Source organism: Neodiprion virginianus, chromosome 6, assembly GCF_021901495.1.
Source record: "Neodiprion virginianus isolate iyNeoVirg1 chromosome 6, iyNeoVirg1.1, whole genome shotgun sequence".
In the NCBI taxonomy this organism is placed as follows: Eukaryota; Metazoa; Arthropoda; class Insecta; order Hymenoptera; family Diprionidae; genus Neodiprion; species Neodiprion virginianus.
In genome coordinates this window covers 16,789,110-16,802,450 of record NC_060882.1, presented here as the reverse complement: position 1 = coordinate 16,802,450, position 13,341 = coordinate 16,789,110, and the positions used below count along the sequence as shown (strand labels likewise).

Here is a 13,341-nt window from a genome sequence, read left to right as displayed (position 1 = left end):
GAGCCAACGTTGAATCAGTTTCACCATTCATGATCAATACCTTTCTGAAAGAACGATTTCCAGCTACAATCTTACTGAGTTGGGTGAGTAGAAAGGATGGCATTGACCTTACCTCACCGTTTGAACGAAGTGGGAATTAACGATTCATCGTAAAAATATACATCGTGCCTTCCGCAAAACGTACATTTTTTTTTTGCATTTCCATCTGATTGTGAGACCGCTTAACGATTGTTCGTTACGATAGCGAGTTTGAGTCGTGCCACAGGCTATAAATAGAGATAAGACATCGCGCGGCGCTTTGCCAGGTGGATAGCGTATATCACCGTATCGATACTGCCGGGACAGGCAGTTAATTGCGAAGAGCCCGAGGGCTTCCTCTTGTACGCCATGGCGAACCAGCTAATATCAACGGTGTTAAGTGTTGCGTTGCGTTCGAGAATACATCCAATGCAATATTTACTACCTAAAATTGATAATGGTAAAGACCTTTGACACAGCCGATCATTTTTTCAAAATTTCGCCTCGATTATATATTCTTCGTTTATTTTTATGCATATATATGGGGCATTCCACATCAAATCGATCTGGGTCTGAAACTTGACCTCTCCGATTTAGCTCGCGGTTTTTATATGATTCTTCTGGCTCTCGAAAGGAAAAATTTTTTTTTTTTAAATTTTTCAAATCCATTGGAATTAGCTATCATTTTTTTACATTTAAAAATCTGAAATATTTCGAAAAATCATGTGTTAGATATAAAAAAATTTGAGACCTGAGCCAGTGTGAGCCGGTATTCGCTTCTTATTTTTTTCGAGCTTTCTTCTTTTTGAAACATTTGGACATGTAACATTGGATTGTTAAGAATTTTATCAGGTAATTAAATTTTGTTCATCAATATATTCGTTTTTAAAAATTGCAAATGATTAATTACTTCGGAAAAATCTGGAAGAATTCTCAAAAAATTGGTGCTACATATGATAATCTTTAAGTAATCACCCATAGTAAAGTAACACTTCTTTCTTGGAAATTGTAGAACGAAATTTCGAACTTGGAAAGACCAAGAAAACGTAAATTGGAGTAGATAAAACCGTAATTAAAATTCTGAAAAATCGACAGACTGTGCAGTTGAGAAAATTGTTTCCCGCATTTTTCATATCAGGAACTTTGAATGCCTTATGATAAAAAATTGTCTAATTTCTCTTGTAGTTTTGGAAAAAAACTCGAAAAATAAGAAGGGAATGCTGGCTCACTTTGACACAGATCTGAAAAATTTGTTGTATTTAGTACATGATTCTTCGAATAATTTCAGATTTTTAAATTGTTCCAATCAAAATGGTCGTTCACAAAAATTTAAGCTAATTCCAATGGATTAAAACATTTCGAAATAAATCAGTCTTTTCGAGAGTTAAAATGGTCGTATCAAATATCGTGAGCCAAATCGGATGGATTAGGTTCCAGAACCAGGTTGATTTTACGTGGAATGCCCCATATGTATACATGTGTCTGTGTGATTTAAGAGGAAACCAGATTAACCCGTGAATACAGGCGCGTTAATTGGTTTTATTTCTGCGGTTGGCAAGTTTACCGTGACTGCGATCAGATCTTGTAGAAGGATCTAGAAAACTAAGCAGCTATCTCCCCTGCTCAGGTTCAACTTTTGGAGATGGGCTTAGACCGCCATTTGCTATCCATGGCATAGACCATCCCGTCTAACATGAAAATGATTTAATATGTTCTCTGCCGGAGTCAAGGCCGCGATGTCGATTCAACGAAAAAATTTCTTCTCCCGATATCACATAATTGGCCAGTTATATGTTGATTTGGGAAAAACAACCTATGGATTTTTCCATACAACCAAAGCTATTCTTCCAGGCAATCTCTATTCGTATAATATTTGCTTCAAATTTACTTTGGCAGTAGCGTAACCATAGACGGTAAAGGCGTTTGTCTGTTATTACTTTTTTATTCTCTTCTTGCGTGTAAGTTCATGGGGTTAATTCATTTTATTCTACTTCTTTACCTCCTGTGTTGTAAGTGACTCTGAATATTCATGCACGAGAAACGGCAATGACCTCACTTCGATTCTTTGATCGTCAACACAAAGATGGACCGGCATAGAACGATGTCTTGTATTTTCTACTGTCTTTTTATGTACACTAGACTCGGGAGATTGGATTTCATTTCAGTGATTTTTATCAATCCTAATGTGATTACATCTGTGTTAATGATGGCACAACAAAAGAAAAATAAGGTTCTTGCCGATATTCATTAGATTGAACGTATTTATATTTATATACGCCTGCGTCCACTTAGGAACGCTAAACAACGTTCTTTTATAGAATACATTAGAATATCGTTGCACCAAATTTACCTACAGTTTGCCAACATGGATGTATTTTGCATAAAGTTCTCTCTTTGGCTTTCAATTGACGGTAATTGCACTGATGCGATGATTTTTTCCATGGTAGACAATATTTGCTTAGACCTATTTACCACGTTCGGGTTCTACACAAAACGACAAGGAATTACTACAAAACGTATCATTTATTTGCATCTAATTTATTGTATTCTAAACACTAATCGGCGAAGAAACGTACCAATAATAACCACAACAACAAGATTAACAACTCACTGGAATCGAACTTATATTCTTAGCGGGATTTGGCGAGCCACACCCTTCTGGCTAAGTCTATTGCTTCATCCGATCACTGTCGAAAAAAACAATTCACATCCAGTACTCTGCAAAACCATCATTTCAACCTGGAAGTTAGTTTTTTGAATCTTAGACCTTAGAAATTGTGAAATGAAACTTCGGACTTGGAAAAACCAAGAAAATGTAATTGGGAGGACATAAGACCATACATAGAATTCGTAAATATCCGCAGACTGTACAGTTGAGCAAATTATTTCCTATATTTTTCATATTACGAAATTTCAATGCGTTATTATAAAAATTTTCGTTAAAATTAGATTTTAATCAACATAATAAGCCACGGGGAAAATGAAATGGAGACATTGCCACGCGCAGGTATTGGTTCCATGTAAATTTTTCGGCAAGAAACAAACATTCTGTTCTATCTCTCATGTCTTGTGAAACTAACAATTGAGGCTATTGAAATTTCAAGGTGATGTCGTGACACGATATTTTATGTACCGTGAGAAATATGTTGACTTAAAATTTTCAATAAAACATCCGACAACTCCAACAGAACAATTAACTACTAGGTACAAAAGGTAGAAAATTATTTTCATCTTATGAGGTGTACTCTCGTTCACCATTAAATGCAGGGAAGCTTTCTTTGGGCACCCTCTAAATTGATTGTTTTCCTGCTATTCAACCTGCGAGATATGGAAGGTAAAAAAAAAATTTGAAACATTTCTCTGCATTGTGACTAACATCTTTTTATCTGAAGACTTTTGGAAACTTTGTTTATTTGGATCTTCTTTCACAATGGGCAGTGATTTTGACAGTTTAATTGAAATCCCTCAACGCTGACAGTAAACTGGAAATTTCATAATATTCTTCTCGATCTCTGTTTCGGTACTCCATGTGTGCAGGCATGGCCTACGTCACGACGCAGATATCAAATGTTCCACGAACACGCTAAACAAGAAAAATTGTAATCTTTCAATTTGCAATCGCCTCGAACGGTTAACTATCGTCGATGAGTTTAGCCAATTCCATACACTATGTAAATCACCTTCAAAATGACCAATGGCACAAAATGAAAAATTCTAGTTCCCTAAATTTGATTGGATCGCGGAATCATTGGGAGGATCCTTCAACCGTATAAAAGGTTGAAATCACCCGAAACCAGTGGTCAGTCTTTTGTTCACATTCGTCGTTGAACATGAAGCTATTTTTAGCGGTGAGGATTTTTAAACAAATTCTTCCCATTTTGGTTAAATAAGTTCTCCTTCTCTCTTGAGTCCCCTTGAGTGGGGATACCAAACAACATATTGGGTTTAATTGATCGATAATTCAGCACAATCGACATAAAGAATTTTACGATCTTACCAATCAATTAGTCTTATTGCAGTTACCATATTTTTTCCTAATCAGTTACAACCTCTATCATCATTGAGGAGTAGTAATTATGGCTACAGTATTTTAACGAGGTCTAGTCTTTTGTATTGATTTTATTGCAGTTATCTTATTTTTTCCTCATCAGTTACAATCTTTATTTATTTATCATTATTGAGCGGTAGTAATTATGGCTGCAATATTTTAATGAGGCGATGCTATTTTAAGAATGCCATGATACCAAAATCACTTTCAGTAATGACTAAAATATAACGCGATAACAGCCTAGGAAAAAAAGGGACCACTATAGCTGGTTTCAACCATAAACCAGTCGCGTCTTTAACATCTCCTCGCATCTTGTCCACCTCAACTTTAACAAAAACTATATTTACGTGTGATATTTATGATTACTTCAACGTAAAATCCGGTATTCTTAACCAACAGCCTGGAGTATAATATAAACTGAAGATTCGATCCATAATTCAGCCAATTTTTAATCTTACTTTTGTTTTTCCTTCCAGATTTGCCTTCTGGCCGCGGCCTTCGCCGCTCCCTCTGAACGGACAAAGACAGACGTCCTTTTTGGTGATAATCATCCCGATGTGCCATCAGTATATTCAGGAGCCCAAAGCGTCGATACTGGAACTTCCTCGGGCTCATTCACTGACAACAAAAGTTTCGAATCCCCGAAGAGCAATGTTGCCGCTGTCAAGTCCACGGTTGATGCCAATGAAGCTGAACGCACCGGTGTTGAGGTACTTTCTGATGAATATCCCTTCTTTTGTTATCATCAATTTGGAGATACTGATAAACAAGCAATTTAACCCGCCTTCAATTAAAGAATTCTATTAGTAATCGTTCGATAACCGTGATTATGAAAAGAATAAATATTCATTCCATACTGAGTATTTGATAGTTGCAGTGTACTTAGCACTCTTTCTTAATTCCGGAAAAGATCACATTGGCAATTCGTTTGCAGCTATTTTTTCTTTTTTGTTTTATTGTTCTCATAAAATAATATGACTGCCGACGTAGTCAGACGATAATGAATCTCATTGATACTCCTCAAACGAGTTATAAAGTGATTATTTGAAATTTGAAAACCAGGTGAAGTCGACAATTCACGGCTACTTGATACTGACCCAATTGAACAAATAATACACATTTTACTATTATTACTATTATTATCAAGGTACATTTTTTACCGTATGACTCTTATTGCTCGTCTGAAATCTAAACATACTTTAAACTTTTTGGAAAATATTTCAGAGATATCCTTAGGCAGCAGTACTTTCTACTTTTTAGTCGCTCTCACTCTCATTTCTGACATGCGACTGGAAATTATGTTTTATTATGGAAATTTCAAAAACTTGAAATTTCACTATTGCAATGGAAATTTTTAAAAATTCGTTAATAGTAAAACCAGACTATTTCGTTTCACACGTATTTACGTAGCTGCATTTGATCCGGTCTAATAGTGACAATCTATGGTTTGTTCAGGTGCCTCAACAGGCCGCACACATCGAAGAGAGTAACACCGCTTTGCCTAAGGACGAGTCAGTTATTCCTGTCAAAAATGAGGGTGTTTCATCAACCAGTACCTTAGAACAAGGGCAATCTGTCGAGTTTGAGCAGGGGATCGTCAAGCCTACTGAGGAAAGTAAAGTGGAATTGAAATCGGCAGAAGTCAATGCTGAACCCGCACAAATAACAGCTGTCAAGACTGACTCGGAGATAGTCGAACCGACAAACAAAGCTCAAGTGAAAGCTAAGACTGCCAAAAGCTTGGACATCTCAGCCCAAAAAGAATCCGCTAGCACTGCTGAAAAAGCAGTGAAGTCTGGTGATGGAATCAAAGTAGAATTTGGATCCGCCAGTTTGAACGCTCCTGCAGGTAATTTCACGCAAATCAATTCCAACTAACAATCGAATATAGGAATATGCATATAAAGAGTTCAAGCTGAACACCTGAAAAAATTCGATGCTATTGAAGGCAAATCATTTTCCAAGCCACGATTCGTTCAAGGTCGCTCTACGTTCGGTGCCGCCCCAACCCCCTTCCAGTCTAACTTTGGCACTCCTTATGGACCTGGCTTTGGCTCTGGCTACCGCTCTCCTCTTGCCGATCAGTCCTACTATTCGTCTGGTTTCAATGCAGTTCCTGGTTACACTCCAGGCTTCAATAGTTTCGGCCAAAACAGATATGACCCCGCATTCAATCGCGGCTTTGGCTCCTTCGGTTTTGGTGCCAAGGAACCAGCCAAGTCTTCTGATACCGCTACCGTAGAAGTCAAGTCCGTCAGCAGCGAAGCTTCAGCAGGTAATTTTGTGTGAATTATACGCAACGTCAAGCGTCGTTGCTCGAATGTACTCGCAAATTAATCAGATATCAAAAACAAATCGCATCCAAAGTACCTGTAAGTATCCTCAGAGCCAGTTTTTGTCATATAACAGATGCCAGCACGTCAGCCGTAAAGTCTGCTGTCGCAGATGATTCAACCGCGAAGGCACCTGCCAGTAATTTTGAAGCAGCCACTGCTGGTGTCACATCTCCCTTCCAAACCAAATTCAGCTCACCCGCTGTGCCTGTTTTCGGATCTGGCTACCGTTCTCCCTTCGCAGGCCAATCCTATCATCCGTCTGCCTTTGGCGCAGTCTCTGGTTATACTCCGGGCTTCAATACCTTTAGCCAAAACAGATATGACCCGGCATTCAATCGCGGCTTTGGCTCCTTCGGTTTTGGTGCCAAGGAACCAGCCAAATCTTCTGACACGGCTACCGTAGAAGTCAAGTCCGTCAGCAGCGAAGCTTCCGCAGGTAATTTTGTGTGAATTGTACGCAACGTCAAGCTACTTTGCTCGAATGTAGTTGCAAATGAATCAGATATCAAAAAAAATCATACCCAAAGTACCTGTAAGTATGCTCAGAGCCAGTTTTTGTGATATAACAGATGCCAGCACGTCAGCCGTAAAGTCTGCTGTCGCAGATGATTCAACCGCGAAGGCACCTGCCAGTAATTTTGAAGCAGCCACTGCTGGTGTTACATCTCCCTTCCAAACCAAATTCAGCTCACCCGCTGTGCCTGTTTTCGGATCTGGCTACCGTTCTCCCTTCGCAGGCCAATTCTATCATCCGTCTGCCTCTGGCGCAGTCTCTGGTTATACTCCGGGCTTCAATACCTTTGGCCAAAACAGATATGACCCGGCATTCAATCGCGGCTTTGGCTCCTTCGGTTTTGGCGCCAAGGAATCAACCAAGTCTTCTGACACGACTAAGGTAGAGATCAAGTCTGTCAGTAGCGAAGCTTCCGCAGGTAATTTTGTGTGAATTGTACGCAATGTCAAGCTACTTTGCTCGAATGTACTCGCAAAGTAATCAGATATCAAAAACAAATCGCATCCAAAGTATCTGTAAGTATCCTCAGAGCCAGTTTTTGTGATATAACAGATGCCAGCACGTCAGCCGTAAAGTCTGCTGTCGCAAATGATTCAACCGCGAAGGCACCTGCCAGTAATTTTGAAGCAGCCACTGCTGGTGTCACATCTCCCTTCCAAACCAAATTCAGCTCACCCGCTGTGCCTGTTTTCGGATCTGGCTACCGTTCTCCCTTCGCAGGCCAATCCTATTATCCGTCTGCCTCTAGCGCAGTCTCTGGTTATACTCCGGGCTTCAATACCTTTGGCCAAAACAGATATGACCCGGCATTCAATCGCGGCTTTGGCTCCTTCGGTTTTGGCGCCAAGGAATCAACCAAGTCTTCTGATACGGCTAAGGTAGAGGTTAAGTCCGTCGGCAGCGATAATTTGAAAGGTAATTTTTTGTAAACTATTAACTTTGAGCGTCTTTGCTTGAACACCCATGCAAATTAATTAAACATAAGAAAATATCTGTCATGAACAACCTGTGTACATGCTATTACAACATGATCGTGTCATTTTACAGATACTGCCAAAACTGCCGTAGAAACTGCTTCTGTGAAGGACAATGCACCGACTGAAGTACAATCTGCTGATGCTAACAAATCTGCTGAGGCATCTACTTCTGACAAGGACAACTCACTAGCTCAAGTACCTGCGACCGATGCTGCAAAACCTACTGTAGAATCTGCTCCTGTCTCCAACTCCCCGATCGACGGAGTAGCAGACAGTGGTGCTGCCGTACAATCTGTTCCTGTCACGAGTGTTTCATCTGCTGGCGTACTATCCAGTGGATTCAGCAAAGCTGCCGTGCAATCCGCAGTAAAAGACAGTGATGCTGGTCTGACCACAAGCACTGTAGTAGCTCCCTTCCAATCGACTGTCGACTCTTCTCTCAACTCACAGGTGGCTGCTGCAACACCAGTCAAGTCCGATGATGCGCCCACTACAGAAGCCAAACCAGCAAGCAGCGGAGCTGTTGCAGGTGATTTTGAATAACTTCTTACTGCCTTCATATCTTCTACCAAGCACCATTTTCTTCATCAGTAACTAAATGACATTGAAAACGTGGCTGTACTAATGCACCTGCATTTCTAGTTAGTCAATGTGAACTTACTAAAATCGCATATCTTACTTTACAGGCAGCGAGACAGCTTCCACACCAGCTGTAAGCTCACAGTCGGTTGTTAGCAATGTAGCAACACCCACCGAATCCAAATTTGATTCGCCTAGTGTATCTACTTTTGGTTCCGACTATCGTCCGACCTTCCCAAGCCAATCCTTCAATCGATACCCCTATGGCGCAGCTCCCGGATACAATTCTGGATTTAACACGTTCGGATACAACAAATACAACCCAACTGCTTATCCAGGCCACAGCTTCAGTTCATCCGGTGCTCAAGAAACAGTCAAGTCCGCTGATGCACCTGCTACAGAAAACAAACCAGCAAGCATTGGAGCAGTTGCAGGTAATTTTGAACAGCTTCTTTCTGCCTTCGTATTCTCTACCAAGCACCATTTTCCATCAGTAACTTAATGACATTGAAAAAGCAGCTGTATCAATGCACCTGCATTTCTAGGTAGTTGATCTGAACGTAAAACAAATCGCATGTCTTACTTTACAGACACAGAGAAGGATTCAGTGCAAGCTGTGGGCTCACCGTCAGTTACTAGCAATGTAGCAACATCCAGCCAATCCAAATTTGGTTCTCCCGGTGCATCTACTTTCATTTCCGGTTATCGACCGACCTTCCCAAGCCAATCCTTCAATCAATACCCCTATGGTGCAGCTCCCGGGTACAATTCTGGATTCAACACGTTCGGATACAACAAATACAACCCAACTGTGTATCCAGGCTTCAGCTTTACTCCATCCGGTGCCCAAGAAACAGTCAAGTCCACTGATGCGCCTGCCACAGAAACCAAACCAGCAAACAGTGGATCTGTTGCAGGTAATTTTGAACAGCTTCATTCTGCCTTCAGATTTTCTACCAAGCACCATTTTCCATCAGTAACTTAATGACGTTGAAAAAGTAGCTGTATCAATGCACCTGCATTTCTAGGTAGTTGATCTGAACGTAAAACAAATCGCATGTCTTACTTTACAGACAACGAGAAGGCTTCAGTACCAGCTGTAAGCTCATCGTCAGTTACTAGCAATGTAGCAACATCCAGCCAATCCAAATTTGGTTCTCCCGGTGCGTCTACTTTCGTTTCCGGTTATCGACCGACCTTCCCAAGCCAATCCTTCAATCAATACCCCTATGGTGCAGCTCCCGGGTACAATTCTGGATTTAACACGTTCGGATACAACAAATACAACCCAACTGTGTATCCAGGCTTCAGCTTTACTCCATCCGGTGCCCAAGAAACAGTCAAGTCCACTGATGCGCCTGCCACAGAAACCAAACCAGCAAGCAGTGGAGCAGTTGCAGGTAATTTTGAACAGCTTCATTCTGCCTTCAGATTTTCTAACAAGCACCATTTTCCATCAGTAACTTAATGACGTTGAAAAAGCAGCTGTATCAATGCACCTGCATTTCTAGGTAGTTGATCTGAACGTAAAACAAATCGCATGTCTTACTTTACAGACAACGAGAAGGCTTCAGTACCAGCTGTAAGCTCATCGTCAGTTACTAGCAATGTAGCAACATCCAGCCAATCCAAATTTGGTTCTCCCGGTGCATCTACTTTCGTTTCCGGTTATCGACCGACCTTCCCAAGCCAATCCTTCAATCAATACTCCTATGGTGCAGCTCCCGGGTACAATTCTGGATTCAACACGTTCGGATACAACAAATACAACCCAACTGTGTATCCAGGCTTCAGCTTTACTCCATCCGGTGCCCAAGAAACAGTCAAGTCCACTGATGCGCCTGCCACAGAAACCAAACCAGCAAACAGTGGATCTGTTGCAGGTAATTTTGAACAACTTCATTCTGCCTTCAGATTTTCTACCAAGCACCATTTTCCATCAGTAACTTAATGACGTTGAAAAAGCAGCTGTATCAATGCACCTGCATTTCTAGGTAGTTGATCTGAACGTAAAACAAATCGCATGTCTTACTTTACAGACAACGAGAAGGCTTCAGTACCAGCTGTAAGCTCATCGTCAGTTACTAGCAATGTAGCAACATCCAGCCAATCCAAATTTGGTTCTCCCGGTGCATCTACTTTCGTTTCCGGTTATCGACCGACCTTCCCAAGCCAATCCTTCAATCAATACCCCTATGGTGCAGCTCCCGGGTACAATTCTGGATTTAACACGTTCGGATACAACAAATACAACCCAACTGTGTATCCAGGCTTCAGCTTTACTCCATCCGGTGCCCAAGAAACAGTCAAGTCCACTGATGCGCCTGCCACAGAAACCAAACCAGCAAGCAGTGGAGCAGTTGCAGGTAATTTTGAACACCTTCATTCTGCCTTCAGATTTTCTACCGAGCACCATTTTCCATCAGTAACTTAATGACGTTGAAAAAGCAGCTGTATCAATCCACCTTCGTTTCTAGGTAGTTGATCTGAACGTAAAACAAATCGCATGTCTTACTTTACAGACAACGAGAAGGCTTCAGTACCAGCTGTAAGCTCATCGTCAGTTACTAGCAATGTAGCAACATCCAGCCAATCCAAATTTGGGTCTCCCGGTGCATCTACTTTCGTTTCCGGTTATCGACCGACCTTCCCAAGCCAATCCTTCAATCAATACCCCTATGGTGCAGCTCCCGGGTACAATTCTGGATTTAACACGTTCGGATACAACAAATACAACCCAACTGTTTATCCAGGCTACAGCATTACTCCGTTTGGTACCAAGGAATCAGTCAAGTTCGCTGACAAGGTTTCATCCGAAGTTAAACCGACAGGCAACGAATCTCCTGCAGGTAATTCTGAGTCTTATTTTAATCTACCAGCCATTCTGTAGAACCTTTACTTACGGCTTAAGGATGAGGCAGTGACTTGCTAGGTACGTCAAAATCTCAATTACAAACTAACGTTCAGCGAATTTTTAGAAAGCGAAAAAGCTACCGATGGGTTTTATAACGCCACGGAACTCTACCGCACTGCAGCATTTGGTGCAGTTTCACCCTACACTCCGGGCTACAATGCCTACAACAATGCCATTGGAACCAATTACGGGCCCAGCGTTCATTCCGCCTACCCAGGCTTCGGCAGTTACGACGGAAGCTATCGACACAATAACTTCTATGGCAGACCTGAAAATTACCAGGGTTACCAAGGCTACTTCGGTGCTGATAATCCTGCTTATCCCTTCGCAAAAATTACTGATTCCCACTTACCTGCTGGCGTTAAGCAACAGTATTACATAGATCACGCCAAGGCCGTACCTTACCAACAGCCCTTCCAGTACCGTACTGGTGCTCCGATTGCAATTGCAGCATCTTTCACGGAGACTAAACCAACCTCATCCACGTTCCAATTCAACCGAGAAGAGTCCAATACGTCATCGGCTGTCCAACAAGTTTCTCAAAGTCAAGAACAGAATTTGAAGAGCTCGCAGAGCCTGTAAGACGGAGCTGCAGAATACAGTTGCCTCGACGATTTCATTGTCAGAGACAAGTTAAAAGGCTTCTCAATGACCTCGCCAATGGTGTGAATTTATTCTACTATTTACAATGATTTTCGTGACATAACTGACTCGTAGAACTTAACGTCCGATTTCATGATATTTAAGTGTTTAAGCGTGTCACGTTCATGGAAACTCGAAATGCAGAGATTACTCGAGAGTCTTTTGTAATTTGTGAAAAGATTTTTTGAGATGATTGAAAAACTATATATGTATTCTATTTTTAATAGAATGAACTTCAATGAAAGCAGTTGGATAAGATGCACTACATGAAGCAAAGTATAATTTTAAGGAGCTATGTTTTATTTGCCAATAAATATCCTTCATTATGAACATTGTAATTCATTATTGATTACATTCCTTACCGGGAATTCAATCATTAATACTGTTTCATGAAATAAGTTTTCTCCTACTGGCTTGGACTAATTGCATTCAGTAAATTATCCAAGATATTACTTCAAATAAGATCATAAATTGATCCTCTTCAAAAACCTCCTTGGGGTACACGTTTTCTTGTAAACATTCCCAATAGTTTCACAGCTTTTCTGATGGTGTAGCAAACAAAAGTTGGCATCCAATTTGCAATCTGATTATAAGACATCAAATTACGCCACTTATTTGCAATGGATAATATTCAGATAAATTTTTAATTAAACAAGTTTTAAGATATACAAAATTTCGTTTCACAAATACATAATATTTATATTAAATTTTTGCGTGTTTTTAAAGTATTCATGGATCATTTCGACCTTTTTTACTAATAAGTGGCTTTTTTCGATGGTTCATCATGAAATTGCAAACTAGATGCTAATTTTTGTTCTCTACTCTACCAGAGCAGGTTTGGGATGATTTTCAAATGTTCTGAAAAAATGGGCGACGCATTAAACCGAGGCTTGGAACCAAGGTCTTGGAATTTACTGAATACAAGCAATCCAAACAGACAAAAATATTTATTTCATTAAACTTGACTGATTGTTAAAATTTCACGTCAATCGAAAAGTTTGCAGTATCACAAAGGGAATAATTCAAATCGATTACACTTATGTTTTGGACACAGTATCGAGCCTAATCACCAAAATTATTTAAAGCAAATCACTTCTATCGTTCAGATCACGATTTGTCACAGTAACATTTAATTATATATTAGGCTGATTCAAAAAAAACGGCTAATTTTTTTTTTCAAAATCCTCATATAAAAACTTCCGAGAAGGTGTGAAAAGACGCCTATAAAAAGCAGAGCCCTTAATATTATTATTAAGAGGTCGCGCATCGGGAATTTCTATTTCCCGTTTAAATAACACAGGAATTAATTTTTT

General features: G+C 40.3%; 1 protein-coding gene across 3 annotated transcripts; it reads left to right on the top strand.

Annotated features, from left to right (window-relative positions):
• The first annotated feature begins 3,767 nt into the window (after positions 1–3,767).
• On the top strand, positions 3,768–12,358 carry LOC124307317 (mucin-19-like). 3 transcript variants are annotated; one of them, XM_046768842.1, is made up of 15 exons: positions 3,768–3,866; positions 4,543–4,776; positions 5,522–5,915; positions 6,048–6,341; positions 6,476–6,838; positions 6,972–7,334; positions 7,469–7,831; positions 7,964–8,422; positions 8,580–8,906; positions 9,063–9,389; positions 9,546–9,872; positions 10,029–10,355; positions 10,512–10,838; positions 10,995–11,321; positions 11,451–12,358. In XM_046768842.1, exons 1-15 carry the CDS (start codon positions 3,849–3,851, stop codon positions 11,966–11,968), a joined length of 4,968 nt encoding a protein of 1,655 aa, XP_046624798.1. In that variant the 5' UTR covers positions 3,768–3,848; the 3' UTR covers positions 11,969–12,358. The 3 variants fall into 3 exon arrangements, with proteins under 3 accessions (XP_046624798.1, XP_046624799.1, XP_046624801.1); XM_046768843.1 differs by lacking the exon at positions 8,580–8,906; XM_046768845.1 differs by lacking the exons at positions 8,580–8,906; positions 9,063–9,389.
• The last annotated feature ends 983 nt before the right edge of the window (positions 12,359–13,341 follow it).

Excerpts from the sequence above, each read along its gene's own strand:
- LOC124307317 (XM_046768842.1), top strand. Across the intron at positions 8,907-9,062 it reads AAGCATTGGAGCAGTTGCAG|ACACAGAGAAGGATTCAGTG; the intron begins GTAATTTTGAAC and ends CTTACTTTACAG. Across the intron at positions 9,390-9,545 it reads AAACAGTGGATCTGTTGCAG|ACAACGAGAAGGCTTCAGTA; the intron begins GTAATTTTGAAC and ends CTTACTTTACAG.